This window comes from Pecten maximus, chromosome 11, assembly GCF_902652985.1.
Source record: "Pecten maximus chromosome 11, xPecMax1.1, whole genome shotgun sequence".
Taxonomy (NCBI): Eukaryota; Metazoa; Mollusca; class Bivalvia; order Pectinida; family Pectinidae; genus Pecten; species Pecten maximus.
In genome coordinates, this window is record NC_047025.1 from 37,938,400 (window position 1) to 37,955,038 (window position 16,639).

Consider the following 16,639-nt stretch of genomic DNA (forward strand, 5'->3'; position numbering starts at 1 on the left):
AGATATCTAGAGATGTAAAAGAGGAATATATGTTGAGTTTTGAAAATAACTTTGGTAAAAAGAGTTTACAAATGTGCCCAAGCTCTGATAGTGAAAACTTCATCTTATGAAATGTTGCCTCAAACAGAAAAACGGTAAAGTCAACGACTCTGTTCAACGAATATCTGTATTTTTTTCACAGGTTTTTTTCTGATCTACAGATGATTGTTTTCAGTAAAATTAATGGTTTCATGAAATAAATTTGAAGTAAAACATCCATACAATTTCATCATTTTATTGAAAATTACGTATCCTCATGTCTGTACTACATTGTCTGAAAGACAAACTTTGAAATTTTCAAATTTAAGGTTCCATACAAGTTTAGTCTCGAGGACCATGCTATGGCAGTGATTCCTGCCAAAAGATTTAATAATCGGATAAATCACAACAAAGTATATTCACATATCTATATGATGCCCAAAATCATGAACTTGGCCATTTTTATCGGTTCTGTCGAATTTGCATGAGGTGAGATTTTCATCAACCTGGCTTTATTCGTTTTTTAGGAGTTATCTTAACCAAGATTCCATTTTTGTTAAGAACATTCTGCATTGAAAATATCTAGTCAGCATTTGTTGAAGATAATGTTAACATCTTAGATACATCAATAAAAATATCGTTCAATTTGAACTTTAAAAAGCTCACAGGTCAACTTAAAACTTTTATAAATTCTAATGCATCAAAGTAAAATCTCCCATTGATGAAACTTAAACTTAAACATCTGAATGGTTTATAGCAATACAGTGTTATTTTTCAGTGTGATGGTTCCTTTGATTTTTATCTAATATGTATTGTACACTTACCGATATTGCAATAAAATTAATTTCCTCTACAAGTTTATGTTATACTTCTAAGCTTTTCCAGTAAGTAGTAATTCTTATTTCGGGCGGAAAACATTTTTCCAGTTCCAGGAAGCAATATTCTTATTTCGGGCCAAAAGAAATACATTTTCCCATATTTGGATTTTGTGGACTTATTCCTGTTACAAAGTATATACAGATCGGTATGAAAACCCCAAAATTGATTCTGTTACAATTAGTTTGAGGTAAAACCATGATATGACAAGACCGTGTTATCAGTTATCGAAGACACTGAAATTCCGAAACACGTGGAATTATTCTCTTTGTATATTTTTTCCTCTGAATACTTTCATTGTTCATCGTTTGTCATCTGTTTTGTGTTCGGCCGGTGGTTAAAGTTTAAACTTCGGTTTTGTCTTATTCTAACAATTATACTTGTTTCAGTGGTGGTTGCGTAGAAAGAAATTCCTATTGGTATACGTTTATGTCTGTACAGAGACCTTTATAACCTTTTATAGGTGTCTGGTTCTTATAAACGGGTGACACAGCGGCAACGCACTTGCCTTTCACCTAGGCATGGGGTTCGATTCCCCATAGGACGTGAAAAAGTATGGGGTCACCGGTCCGATCACTTGGGTTTCCGCTGGTACTCCGGTTTCCTCCCACAGATAGACAGTGTGTGTAGATTATTGTTTATATTATATTTTCGATGCTGTCGAGGTCAACAAAAAAAATTATCATCAATGGAAAATGTATGATTTTTTCTTTAAATCTTTTCCTTGTACACACATGTATATAATATAACATGAAAATCCGAAAACTGAAAAAAAGCCTGCAAACACTGTCAGAGGGTGCCTGTCACAACGCGTAACGTCAGTCGAATATCAATACAAGGGGCGCAACTCTCGCATCTTTAGTTACTATGTGTTTGTTGTATGTTTTTATCAGGTATCCATGGATTGATTAATGTTAGCTTTATCAACAGTAACCATTAAATAAATAATATTGTGTGTTACTTTACCTTACCACAATATGAATTATGTAATAGATACAAAATGGGTACGAGTAATGTATCGGATATATCACACGAGTGCGTAGCACGAGTGTGATATATGCGATACGTCACGAGTACCCATTTTGTATCTGTTTTATCCAATGACAGCCGAGGTTTTGTCACCCACGTGCCTAGGGGTGGAGCTATAAAATTGATCAGAACCTGTCACTGTGATATGTTTCCCGCCAATTTCTGACACGTTTTGTTTTCTGTCACAGTAGCCCATTCATTTCTAGTGAGACTGTCAACCATGACGGATCAGGTACTGATCACTGATGTCGATGTGTTCACTGACCTCGACGATATAACATTATCACAGGCCGTAGACAAGTATGAGTATGAACTGGAAGATAGTGACACGGTAGCTACTGACATTGGATTATTTGATACCAAGGAATTAACTCAACCAATTGGTGTAAATAAACTGAATGGTAATGTGAAAAACATGTGAAAGACTGCAGGATTCGAGGGAAATTACACAAACCGCTCCGGAAAGAGGACCTGCGCTACTTCCCTTTACCAAGCAGGTAAGTCTAAAATCATATCGTTTGAACAAATTGTGAAATTAAATATTTTTCGTAAATTTCGACGTTGACAATGTCACAAAATCCTTTCAAAATCTGCGAAATTATTTAAATACATCGATGAATCGGTTAATCGGTATTTTTAGCCAAGCGTCCTGTTATCATTTTCATCACTATTTTGTTTATGATAGGATTTTTGTGCAACGAAAGTATATTGTTACATTTGGCGTAATCTGTATAACCATTTTTTTTAAATGACTGAAATTTTATAATATGTATCATGTGATGTATGCGTTTTTTTTACTGATCTGTTAAAAATATATATTCTACTTAATAAAATATGAACAGGATTTTATATTCTGTTTTGTCAGGTTTTGATGAACAACTCATTATGGACAGAACGGTACATCGCAGCAGGGCTGTACGTGCATACAAGGTGAAGAAAGAAGACAGAAAAAATTTAAACGGCACTCGTATTTCACTAAATTTTGTTTGAAATGCATTTCCTGTCTTTGTTCGATCATTTGTCACGCCTACATTTGAAATTGGCCCCGCCTCAAGACTGAGGCATGGACCAATCAGAAATGCCATGTGATATTTCAGATATCACATATGTGATATTTGAAATATCACATAGTATGCAATATATCGCCAACAAAAGATCAAAGAAAAACCGAGGCGTCATTGGATAAAACAAAAAGAAATACCAAATCTGTGATAACTTAAATTGTCCCTCCAGGGCTTCCACATGTATACATAATTCAAACTTATAACATTGTATAACATTCTCTTTAGGGTAAATAGCAGGGTGGGTCGTGTATGAACTACACCACGAGTTTACAAATGTGCCCAAGCTCTGACAGTGAAAACCTCATCTTATGAAATGTTGCCTCAAACTGAAAAAAATGGTAAAGTCAATGACTCTGTTCAAAGGAAATCTGTATTGTCAGATCTACAGATGATTTTGTCAGTAAAATTGGTGGTTTCATGAAATAAATTTGAAGTAAAACATCCATACAATTTCATCATTTTATTGAAAATTACGTTTCCTCAATTCGGTACTACATTTTGTGAAAGACAAACTTTAAAATATTCAAATTTAAGGTTCCATACAAGTTTAGTCTAGAGGACCATGCTATGGCAGTGATTCCTGCCAAAAGATTTAATAATCGGATAAAACACAACAAAATATTTCACATATCTATACTATGTTTTAAATCATAAACAGCCATTTTATCGGTTGTGTCGAATTTGCATGAGGTGAAGTTTTCATCAACCTGGCTTTATTTATTAATAGGAGTTATCTTAACCAAGATGGCATTTTGTTAATTACATTCTGGGTAGAAAATAATTTAACACATCTTGTCAGCATTTGCTGAAGATATTGTTAACATCTTAGATGCATCAATTAAAACATCGCTCCATTTGGACTTTAAAACGCTCACAGGTCAACATTAAACTTTTATAAATTCTAATGCATCAAAGTAAAATCTCCCATTGATGAAACTTAAATACAAAAATCATACTTCATGCAACAAAAGCTAATGTGCTCGACATCTGAATGGTTTATAGCAATACAGTGTTATTTTTCAGTGTGATGGTTCCTTTGATTTTTATCTAATCTGTATTGTACACTTACCGGTCTAATAAAGTTAATTTCCTCTACAAGTTTATGTTATACTTCTAAGCTTTTCCAGTAAGTAGTAATTCTTATTTCGGGCAAAAAAACAAAAAAACAAGAAACATTTTCCCAGTTCCAGTAAGTAATATTCCTATTTCGGGCGAAAAAAAAACGTTTTCCCATATTTGGATTTGGGGGACTTATTCCTGTTACAAAGTATATACAGATCGGTATGAAAACCCAAAAATTGATTCTGTTACAATTAGTTTGAGGTAAAACCAATGATATGACAGGACTGTGAGTGTTATCAATGATGAAGAAGAAGCTGAAATTCCGGTACACCTGGAATCATACTCCTGGTGTATTTTTGTCTGTTGAATACTTTCATTGTTCGTCGTTTGTCATCTTTTTTTGTTGTTGTTGTTGCTGTAGTTTTTCGGCCGGTGGTTAAAAGTTTACACTTCGGTTTTTTTCTTATTCTAACAATTATGCTTGTTTCAATGGTGGTTGTGTAGGAAGAAATTCCTAATTGTATACGTTTATATCTGTACAGAGACCTTTATAACATGAACATACCGCAGCCTCCCAAAACACACATACGCACTCATCACACGCATGCATGTCGCACGCACGGGAGGCCGTCCTTAAATGACCTTAGCTGTTAATAGGACGTTAAACAAAATAAACCAAACCAAACCAAACCTTTTATAGGTATATGGTTCTTATAAACGGGTGGCACAGTGGCAGCGCACTTGCTTCTCACCTAGAGACACCTTCCCGAGCAATTCGGTTTTTCCCTGGTACTCCGTTTCCTCCTAAAGTAAGACCCCTTACATCCGGGCCGACAAGCGCGATTATTCAATATAGATGTTTCACAGTTGTTGTAGAATAAATGAAGTTTACATGTGGAGATTAGCTTTATATTATATTTTCGAGGCTGCCAAGGTCAAACAAGATAATTATCATCAATGGAAAATATACGTTTTTTTCCTTTTCTTTTTTTAACAACCTTTTTCCTGATATGTATAATTCAACATGAAAATCCGAAAACTGAGGGAAAAAAATCCATAGGCCTACATTCAGAGGGCGCCGCACGCGCATGTATGTTGAAGCGGTGTCACAGCGCTTAACGTCAGACGAATATCAATACAAGGGGGCGCAACTCTTGTATCTTTAGTTACCATGTGTGTTGTATACGTTTTAGCTTATCGACGGTAACCATTTAAATAAATAATACTGTATGTTGCCGGCCACCTTTACCACATAATGAGGTATAACAAAAAGAAATAACACATCCGTAATAACGTGTTCCTCCAGGGATTCCACATGTATCCAAAATTCTTTCTTATAATATTGTTTTCCCCGACTTTGCCACCACTCCACTTTTTGTTTTAGGGTAAAGAGGAGGGTGGGTAGCGGCAAGATAATAATATCTGCAGTACAGCCAAATTTTGTACATTCTATGGAAACGATACCATCCAGACATTTTAACCATTTGAGTTGAAATCAAACAGACCCTCTTTGGATCACAGGCACAAGTCATTATCTCATTACAAAGACCGCTGACGTATCATTGTATTCTAAAGTCAATCCAACAATAATTGATGAGGTCCGAGATATGAGGACTGAAACCAGTCAGACTACAACAATACTGGATGAGGTCCGAGATATGAGGACTGAAACCAGTCAGACTACAACAATACTGGATGAGATCGGAGCTAAGAGGACCCAAACTAGTCAACCAACAACAATACTGGATAAGGTCTGAGCTAAGAGGACACGAACCAGTCAGTCTACAACAATACTGGATCAGGTATTGGCTAAGAGGACCCAAACCAGTCAGACTACAACAATACTGGATCAGGTCTGAGCTAAGAGGACCCAAACCAGTCAGACTACAACAATACTGGATCAGGTCTGAGCTAAGAGGACACAAACTAGTCGACCAACAACAATACTGGATAAGGTCTGAGCTTAGAGGACCCAAACCAGTCAGACTACAACAATACTGGATCAGGTCTGAGCTAAGAGGACCCAAACCAGTCAGACTACAACAATACTGGATCAGGTCTGAGATAAGAGGACACAAACTAGTCGACCAACAACAATACTGGATAAGGTCTGAGCTAAGAGGACCCAAACCAGTCAGTCTACAACAATACTGGATCAGGTCTGAGCTAAGAGGACACAAAACCAGTCAACCAACAACAATACTGGATAAGGTCTGAGCTAAGAGGACCCAAACCAGTCAGTCTACAACAATACTGGATGAGATCGGAGCTAAGAGGACACAAACCAGTCAGTCTACAACAATACTGGATAAGGTCTGAGCTAAGAGGACACAAAACCAGTCAGTCTACAACAGTACTGGATAAGGTATTGGCTAAGAGGACACAAAACCAGTCAGAGCAGAGGACTCAAAACCAGTTAGACATTAGCAATATTTGATGGGGTCAGAGCTGTCACAAAAAGTGGGAAATAAAAGACTTGAATATCATGATAATGGCATTTCCTCCTTTTTTGTGTAGCAAGACAGAAGAAATTATAAATTGATGTTGGAGAAATGGTGAAGGGGAACTCTTTCCTGTACATTTAAGATGAAGTTCAAGTTGATATTTTTTCGTTTTTGAAATCAATTTCTAAAACAAATATAAAGCTGTGGTTATGGTTTATTTCCCAGCTGAATATTACTGTGATAATAAGTGATTGCTTCAAAAATATACTATGTACAATATCATTGAGGAAGACTAATTAACAACACCTGTATATCAACGTATAAATAAATATAATGGTGTACAGTAGAACAATGCATCTGGAACTCAACAGTCTATATCAGAAAATTAGACAGCTGTACAAATGATATTACACAAATACACAACAATACAAATACTGTTCCTTACACTAGTAAATCTCCTCTGTGTTAACTGGCATCAGTTTTGTTTGGTCTAGTGTGGGCTTCCTGACAGGTGTTGATACTGTAGTATACAGGTAAATTTTATAAATTGACCATGCACGAATAATAAATAATGCTGCTTTGTTAATTAAAAAAATGTTGTTGGTTACAATTATTAACTGCTGTTGAATCTAAAATCTTACAAATCTTGTACCAGTTTTGCATTAAAATGAAATAAACAGTTTTTACAGATATAATTAAATGTGTATTCATGATTTGTAGGTAAACATTATTACATAAATAACATAACTATATAATAATTATAATGTACATGTAATGATAAACAAGCAGACCCTCTACAATCTGAAATTCTCTACAAACCAGCTAAATTATATAGTCCCAATGGAGTCCTATTTAGACAATAGTCCATTGTATGCCTGTGTCATGCCAAAAACAAATGCATTATTGTATCAAGTGAAAACAAATATTGAAATGCAACATTAATCAAGTTAAAATGACACTGAGAAAGTAGTTTCATGGCATAGGATAGTCAACCCAGTCTGAAAGGTTGTTTTAAAACCAAGCGTGAAGATCTACAAAGATAAATGTGTAAAGGCAATAACTCTTGCAAAAATAGTTGAAAAGAAAAAAAGAAATACAAAACTTAATGAGTAAAGTCTATTATATTTTTAGAGACTGATTGAACAATTTAAGAAGAATATTGATATCTGGACAAGAATCAAATCATAAAGGAGGGCAATAACTTTTGCACAAATAGTAAAATCAAAATGCTGTTCAGGGAAACACAATTTCACTTCATATCATGATTATAAAACATACCAAATTTCCAAGAGATCAGTTGAAAAATGTAACTCTCCAGAAAAAAAACAAAAATACAGGAGATCTAAGAGAAATCTTGGATCTCTTAACACTAATCTTTTCTCCATTTTTCTCTTCTTTCCTTTAATCATTTGAAAACATGGGGAACCTAGATATGAAATCTGAGAAAGATCCATCTAGAATATCTATCTGAGAAATAAGGTTAATAAATTCAACTAATATAACAGGAAACTACTTTCGAAATTTGAGAAAGATCCATCAAAAACTTTCGGAGAAATAGCAGCAACAACCTTCAAAATTCAAAATGACTGCCTATCGGCAATCTTGTTTTCCTGTCAGTCTTAAAATTGAACAGGTAAAACGAAGGACCGATGTGAACCTACATATGAAATTCAAGAAAGATCCATTAAATACTTTCTAAAAAATTTGATAACAAGGGAAATTGGAATAGCCCATGCCACCATCTAGTGATGGTGGAGTTAGGCTGGTGAGCTAATAAATCACTGACAGTTAGTTTAGCTAGTGGAAGCACTATACCACTGCTGCTAATTTATTGTGGTAGACTTGTGGCTGTTCAGTCATGTGATATGACCATGTGATATATATTCCACTACATAGTAACATTTCTAAGAAGTTCATAATATAGCAAGAAATACAGGGGAATCATACCACTTCCAGTATATGAACACATGTAGCATCATCTTGAGACTAATTATTAAACAATTACGTAATTAAATAGAAGATTTCTGATACAGTCTTGTGACAAAACGAGGCATTTATGGTTAATTTCTTCTTTTTACATGCACTTTAGCTTACTGAGAGATACATAGGTTTTTGTTAATGTGATTGCCTCCCCTCATCCATAATCATTACTTTAGTGATAGTCTACCCTTGCTCCTATTCAAATCATATTTTTTCTTTTTTTTTCCTCTCGACTTTGATCCTTTCTTTTGGGTAAAGAACCTTTGTACATGTATATTGAAATCCTTTCAAGTTTTACTGATGAAGTTGTTTTTTGTCTGCCCCATACCACTGCCATAATGTCAAATCTTCACAAGTACAGTAAATAATTCATTGTACACAGTATGCAGAATTACACTGAAAATATCGATAATCTGATTATGTACAGCTGGTAGAGTAGAGTATCAGTTGTGATTTACTGTAGTCATGTTATACATGCCAAATTCACCCATATTATGATACAAAATTAAATAGGATATTTTCAATTACGTTTTCATAACAGAAACCAAAAAAAAGTTGAAACCTAAATATCAAAACATATGATCATATTACATAGCTGTAGATCAGGGGTATTGGCGTTATAGATTACAACTCCCTGTGTAACAAATCTAATTCACCAGAGACAACGGTCAGAATTTCCTAGAAATATTGGTAAATCTCCTTGTGGATAGATATGCAAATCTTAAAATACATTTGTTAGGAAGTGATTCACAAAATTCGTGACTACCTTTGAAAATAAACATTAATACAGTCAATAGTTTGATGTTTCAGTACCAAGGTCTTGGTACACATACGTATATAGCCAAGATTTTTAACACACAATTTGATAAAGAGAGCCAAGGTACACTTACCACAACTTCCCTCTATAAAGGAGTCAAGACTTCTAGAACATTCCCTGATTATAGGGATGACATTTATAGTAACTGCAGTATTCCCTTATAAGACAATTAAAGTTTTATATAGTTTTATATTAGTCAATTTTCAGATAGATGTGAAATTAAGAAATATCTGAAATATCAATCAGGCATCCTCTAATGCTCCTCGTTTCCGTTTTCTGTGATGTCTGACCATTTCCGATGTGGTCAGTTTCTCTATTTGTCTTGTTTCCCACTTATTAAAGTCATTAAGGCCTTGCTGTCCAGCCTTAAATAGCAGTCTCTCAGTTTCATCTAACTTCTCTGTTAGTCTTGTTGTGTCTTCATTCAAAGCATTCTGTGAGGAGTCCATGATTTTTCTTAAACGAGTCTGGAAAGTCTGAAATAAAAGAAATATTTTAAATATCATGTACATTTCAAATTAGTTGCGAGAGTTCCTCACTCTAGTTATCAGAATTAGAAACAAGAGATCCCAGAGGGATCTTGGCGCCCACCATTGAATGATCTTTATAGGTTCCATGTCAGATTGATCTTTTCTCTACTTTTCCCTTCCTCTAAGTCTTACTAATTTGTGTAAATTCAGAAACAGCCCTCTAGTACTTTTCAAACAAGGGGAACCTATATATAAAATTTAAGATTTAGCGATAATGGCTGTCTGTTGTTTTCGGATTGGTCCCAAAATGCAACCCCAGGGACCAAGGGGAACCTACATATGAAATTTGAGAAAGATCCCTTCAGTACCTTCTGTAAAATAGCGATAACAAACTTCAATTGTCAAAATACAAGATGGCTGCCTGTTGGGCAGGTTTTTTCTGACTGGTCTCAAAATCCAATATGCATAACTAGGCACAGAGGGCAACCTACAAATGAAATTTCAGAAAGATCCCTTCAGCAATTTCTGATAAATAGCGATAACAAACTTCAATTGTCAAAATCCAAGATGGCTGCCTGTCGGCCATGTTGTTTTCCGATTGGTCTCAAAATGCAATATGCATAACTAGGCACCGAGGGGAACCTACATATGAAATTTGAGAAAGATCCCTTCAGCACTTTCTTAGAAATAGCGATAATAAGTTTCAATTGTCAAAATCTAAGATGGCTGCCTGTCGGCCATGTTGTTTTACGATTAGTCTCAAAATACAATATGCATAACTAGGCACCAAGGGGAACCTATATATGAAATTTGAGAAAGATCCCTTCAGTACTTTCTGAGAAATAGCGATAACAAACTTCAATTGTCAAAATCCAAGATGGCTGCCTGTCGGCCATGTTTTTTCCCGATAGGTCTCAAAATGCAATATGCATAATTAGGCACCAAGGGGAATCTAAATATGAAATTTGAGAAAGATCCCTTCAGTACTTTCTGAGAAATAGCGATAACAAACTTCAATTGTCAAAATCCAAGATGGCTGCCTGTCGGCCATGTTGTTTTCCGATAGGTCTCAAAATGCAATATGCATAACTAGGCACCAAGGGAAACATACATATGAAATTTGAGAAAGATCCCTTCAGCACTTTCTCAGAAATAGCGATAACAAACTTCAATTGTCAAAATCCAAGATGGCTGCCTGTCGGCCATGTTGTTTTCCGATTGGTCTCAAAATGCAATATGCATAACTAGGCACCGAGGGGAACCTACATATGAAATTTGAGAAAGATCCCTTCAGCACTTTCTTAGAAATAGCGATAATAAGTTTCAATTGTCAAAATCTAAGATGGCTGCCTGTCGGCCATGTTGTTTTACGATTAGTCTCAAAATACAATATGCATAACTAGGCACCAAGGGGAACCTATATATGAAATTTGAGAAAGATCCCTTCAGTACTTTCTGAGAAATAGCGATAACAAACTTCAATTGTCAAAATCCAAGATGGCTGCCTGTCGGCCATGTTTTTTTCCGATAGGTCTCAAAATGCAATATGCATAATTAGGCACCAAGGGGAATCTAAATATGAAATTTGAGAAAGATCCCTTCAGTACTTTCTGAGAAATAGCGATAACAAACTTCAATTGTCAAAATCCAAGATGGCTGCCTGTCGGCCATGTTGTTTTCCGATTGGTCTCAAAATGCAATATGCATAACTAGGCACCAAGGGGAACCTACATATGAAATTTGAGAAAGATCCCTTCAGTACTTTCTGAGAAATAGCGATAACAAACTTCAATTGTCAAAATCCAAGATGGCTGCCTGTCGGCCATGTTGTTTTCCGATAGGTCTCAAAATGCAATATGCATAACTAGGCACCAAGGGAAACATACATATGAAATTTGAGAAAGATCCCTTCAGCACTTTCTCAGAAATAGCGATAACAAACTTCAATTGTCAAAATCCAAGATGGCTGTCTGTTGGCCATGTTGTTTTCCGATTGGTCCCAAGATGTAATATGCATAACTAGGCACCAAGGGGAACCTACATATGACATTTGAGAAAGATCCCTTCAGTACTTTCTCAGAAATAGCGATAACAAACTTCAATTATCAAAATCCAAGATGGCTGCCTGTCGGCCATGTTGTTTTTCGATTGGTCTCAAAATGCAATATGCATAACTAGGCACCAAGGGGAGCCTACATATTAAATTTGAGAAAGATCCATTCAGTGCTTTCTCAGAAATAGCGATAACAAACTTCAATTGTCAAAATCCAAGATGGCTGCCTGTCGGCCATGTTGATTTCCGATTCGTCTCAAAATGCAATATGCATAACTAGGCACCAAGGGGAACCCACATATGAAATTTGAGAAAGATCCCTTCAGTACTTTCTGAGGATTAGCGATAACAAGAATTGTTTACGGACGGACGGAGGGACGGAGGGACGGACGGACGGACTGACGGACGGACGACGGACCACGGACGCAGGGCGATTTGAATAGCCCACCATCTGATGATGGTGGGCTAAAAAATAGTTATAGTCTGATAAACTCAAAATAGGTCTGACTCAGATGAGCTAACCTTAAGCAGACATTTTGAAATGTCTCCACTGTCGGGTAGTTCAAACCGAAGAAGCTGACATCCATAGCTGTAGTAGAATGGGCCTAGCTTGTGGAGGTCCACAACTGTAGCATCTGCAGTCAAGATCTCTCGATAACTTTCCTTGTACTGTTTAGGGATCTCAACACTGACGATGTGGCGCTTGCGGCTACACAATGCTCTAGCCATCCAGAAAGGCATCTCCATCTTTGTACCTGGCAGTAGGTCATCACTTTCAGAACTTGCATCCATGTAACCTAATCGAAACACATTAAAAAAACATTTTAATTTTTTAATACATTCTCCGACATATAATATTGAAATTTATCATTATAACAAACTTGATGCCAACCAATCCAATGAAGATTAATCACTGTTTTACAGAACTTTACTGTTGATACTTCTATGGCAAATATATTACGACATCTACTCATTTCAAAAGACAGCTACATTGGTTTTGTAATGTTACACGATAGACCATAATATGAATTCAAAATAGCGATTTGTATGTTATTATGAAACACCCCCAGGGTTTAGGAAGGAGAGTGCCGATGGACCATAGCCACTTAAGAATTCCAAATGGCCAATAGAAATATGAAAGTCTCACACAGTCATCGACAAAGAGAAAATGACTCATCAGAATGTTTAAAACAGTGGTATTGGGTAGTATTGTGTTGGTAATACACAATCTTGTCTATCATATGTACGCCAACTAAGGTGAAAAAGATTTGGGTTTTGAACACTTACATGTTGTGCATAATTCCATATTTACATCCCGTAAACCAGAGTGTGTGTTATTGTGATCATCGGTCCATATCGGTTAACTGAGGTATTCCCATTGGGGAATTTCTTCCAGTTGTATTTGTTGTTGACGTTTCTGATTGGCTAATGTTCATGGTATGTGTTTATTTATGATCACCTTACCTGTACACTACAGTACTCTACGCTCAGGTATCAGTCTATCTAGAGTCTTAGGACATACCGCACATGCGTTTCGAGGCATACAATTAAATTTAGCTATAAAGCTGTTCATTAATTTTCATATTACACAACAGTCTGGCAGAGGCTTACATGTAGCTGGCCGGTTCATCTTTCTCTTTCATAGAGTCAGGTATGTAGTATATTTCGGCCTTAGACCTCTCAATTATAGACATGATATAGTCAGTAATATTAAATCTGTTGTTATTTCGGGTGGTCTTTTCCTGTTGTAGGCATGTTGTAGTCATGGTATTTTTGTGTACATCTGTCTCCAAGGAGGGGCAGGGGATGGATATTTTTCATGAGATATAGACCGGACGCACGGTATGTTAGTATTGTGTGTATATCTGTCATCATGTTTCGCCTCTCATCAATGCTACATTCTAAACATAATAAAATGTTGAACATTATCAGCTGTGTTGTGGATCTGTAGCCAGCCACAAAAGTCAAGACAGAACGACAGAGTTGATGAACTTAAATCACTATACAAGGATACACTAGTGTCTGACACCAGAACTTTTCACAAAGGTATAGCTTTGTTACTAAAAATAGCCAAAATTAGTACAGCTATATCAGTTGTCAGTCATTTTTAAGCTATCAGCTTCTGGACCTCCTTGATATTGATTCTCTACCTTCCAATAGAGCTCCTCGATTTCTTTTCTAAAAAAAATTTGAACATTGATTATATATTATAAATTATATTTATATTAATTTATGTTGCACTTCTTTAGGGCCTTATATAGTTGGCTTTAAATTATGCACACAATATACATTGTTAACACTATGTACAGTTCCTGGGTAGCTTAATTTGTGTGATAGCAACTTGGGTTGAATTTCCTGTCATGGTCTTTCAAGTGTCAGTTCAAAGCTTGATTTAAACCCGTTCAATGTGCCTGCGTTTACAACACTGTCTGGCAAGCTATTCCAGTGGTCCGTAACCCGAACTCCAAAGAAATGCTTCCTGATGTTAAGCCTTGCTCATTGTTTTCCCAATTTCTTGTTGTGGCCCCTTGTTCCATTTTCTCTAGATGTTCCGATAATTTTTTTTCGCTGACTGTGATTGTTTATACTAGTTATTATCCTGTACATTTGGACGACATCACTTCTTTTCCTTCTGTATTCTAATGATGGTAATTTTATATACATAAACCAAGAGATAATAACCTTTCATTGTATGATTTTTCTTTCAGGTCATTTACTAATTATGTTGCACGCCTTTGAACTCCCTCTATGTCTTGTATATCCTTTAAATACATTGGATTCCAACCTGTAGTCTAATCATAAGAGCTTTGTATAATGGCAGAAACATTTGCTTACTTAAATTTGTGAATGTTCTTCTTACCAAACCAGTCATCCTATTGACCTTTTTACACATTCTGCTATGTGCTCACTGAATAATTTAAGAGAATTGTCAAATATGACTCCCAGATCTTTTTCTTAGTTGACATTTTCAAGTTCTTTATCCATGTACCCTTCCCTCATTTTGTATCTAATGCATGGGGTCGAACGATTTACCCCAAAACACCCAAAAACTACCCAAAAACATCTCACAGCATCAACACTTTACATGGAAACACCGTTAGAAATTGATATGTATATATTAGCATATCAAATAAAGCTATTGATACCTTCTTTTGTTGACTTATCGGCGAGTAGGGTTTTGACCGCGAGGGAGATAACTCTTACAAACAGTCTTACAATAAAACCGACCACGTGGTAATAAGAAAGAACTATACGTATCCAGTTGATATCATGTTTATTCAGTACATAATATGCCACAACAATTATGACATAGGTGAATTGTTAATGAATTGGCAAATATTGTTAGCACACTATAGACAGGTCACAATATCTATCTTCATTTATTGTTTTGTTATGTCTCAGTATGTCTGCATATGCTATAACGAACAGCATATTCATGAGAAAACACATCAAATTCAAGCAAAAGTAATTAATTCAATCGTTAATTGACAAGGTAAATGAAAAAAACATGTCTGGTAGATAAATGAACATGTGAATCGACAAACTACGCTAGATAATCATCATAAATTCGTATTCGGTAAATTGTCCTGCCGGTTTTTTTATATGACTTTGCTTGTAAGAGTTATCTCACTCATCGTCAAAACCCTACTCGCCGATAAGTCAACAAAAGAAGGTATCAATAGCTGTATTTGATATGTTAACATATACATATCAATTTCTAATGATGTTTTCATGTAATGTGCTGATGTTGTGAGATGTTTTTGGGGTGTTTTTGGGTAAATCGTTCTCCCGAATGCATGGATTATCCGATCGTAAATATATATGTGTCTTTCATTTTTGCTGCATTAAATTTCAATTGCCATTTTTTAGACCAATCTGCCAAATTATCCAGATTGTTCTTGATGTTACTTGCCTCATTAGTTGTACTGCTTTTTCCATAAATCCACAAAAAAGTTTAATAGAAGTTGATACTACATCCGGAAGGTCATTTATCTATATCAAGAACAAAATCTGTCTGAGGACACTTCCCTGAGGGGCACCGCACCTGACATTGTCTTAAGTTTGAGGCATATCCATTCAGGATAACTCTCTTAATATATACAGTACTGTAGGTACCTTGGCCTTCCTGACTATTTTTTTAATATAAGACTTGACAAGCCCCGGTGGTCCGAAGGGTATTTTCTAGCCCGAGATTCCTCTGACTCTTCATGCCTTCTGACGGCTTGACAACGAGGAGAACAACTTAACTTAAACTTAATGGGTCATAATCAAACTAACTTTACAGTCAGTACTGTAACAGCGGCTCCTGTAATAGTAGCCATATACTGGTACTTATTGTTGGTCTATTATTTACATCAGCTACATTACATTATGATTACAGTATAATCTCAATATCACGGCAATCATATCAAATTGAACCTTACCCATTCGATAAATTATCATTTCCACGGTACATGGTAAACGTTCCTGTGTGGAAAGAATGTCGTCAATACTGAAATAATTATCAGCACTTTCAGACATCGTCTTGTCTTGTTGAACAACCCGCCAATCAAAAACCGGATGTTGCATAAAGTTTCTTTCGTCACTTCCGGTTTTCATTCTACTTTCGGTTTGGAATCAACATGTATTCATTGACAATAATTATCTATCAGTCTATTAAGTCTATTAATTTATCAGTCTATGATCATTGTTCCATTATTAAACACCATATTACGTTTGAAATTGAGTTTTTCATAATCTATAATAATTAAATTATTCCAGGTTATTTAACACGGAAGAAGCATGTACCATGTATATAGTCTAATATGGGAATTCCCAAGTAGACC

At 35.7% G+C, this 16,639-nt stretch overlaps 1 protein-coding gene across 1 annotated transcript; it reads right to left on the bottom strand.

Annotated features, from left to right (window-relative positions):
- Positions 1-6,689: 6,689 nt before the first annotated feature.
- Positions 6,690-16,429, bottom strand: LOC117337364 (DNA replication complex GINS protein PSF3-like). The gene is made up of 3 exons (XM_033898325.1): positions 16,238-16,429; positions 12,336-12,610; positions 6,690-9,766 (listed from the first exon to the last, which is right to left on the bottom strand). Exons 1-3 carry the CDS (start codon positions 16,410-16,412, stop codon positions 9,533-9,535), a joined length of 684 nt encoding a protein of 227 aa, XP_033754216.1. The 5' UTR covers positions 16,413-16,429; the 3' UTR covers positions 6,690-9,532.
- Between the last annotated feature and the right edge of the window lie 210 nt (positions 16,430-16,639).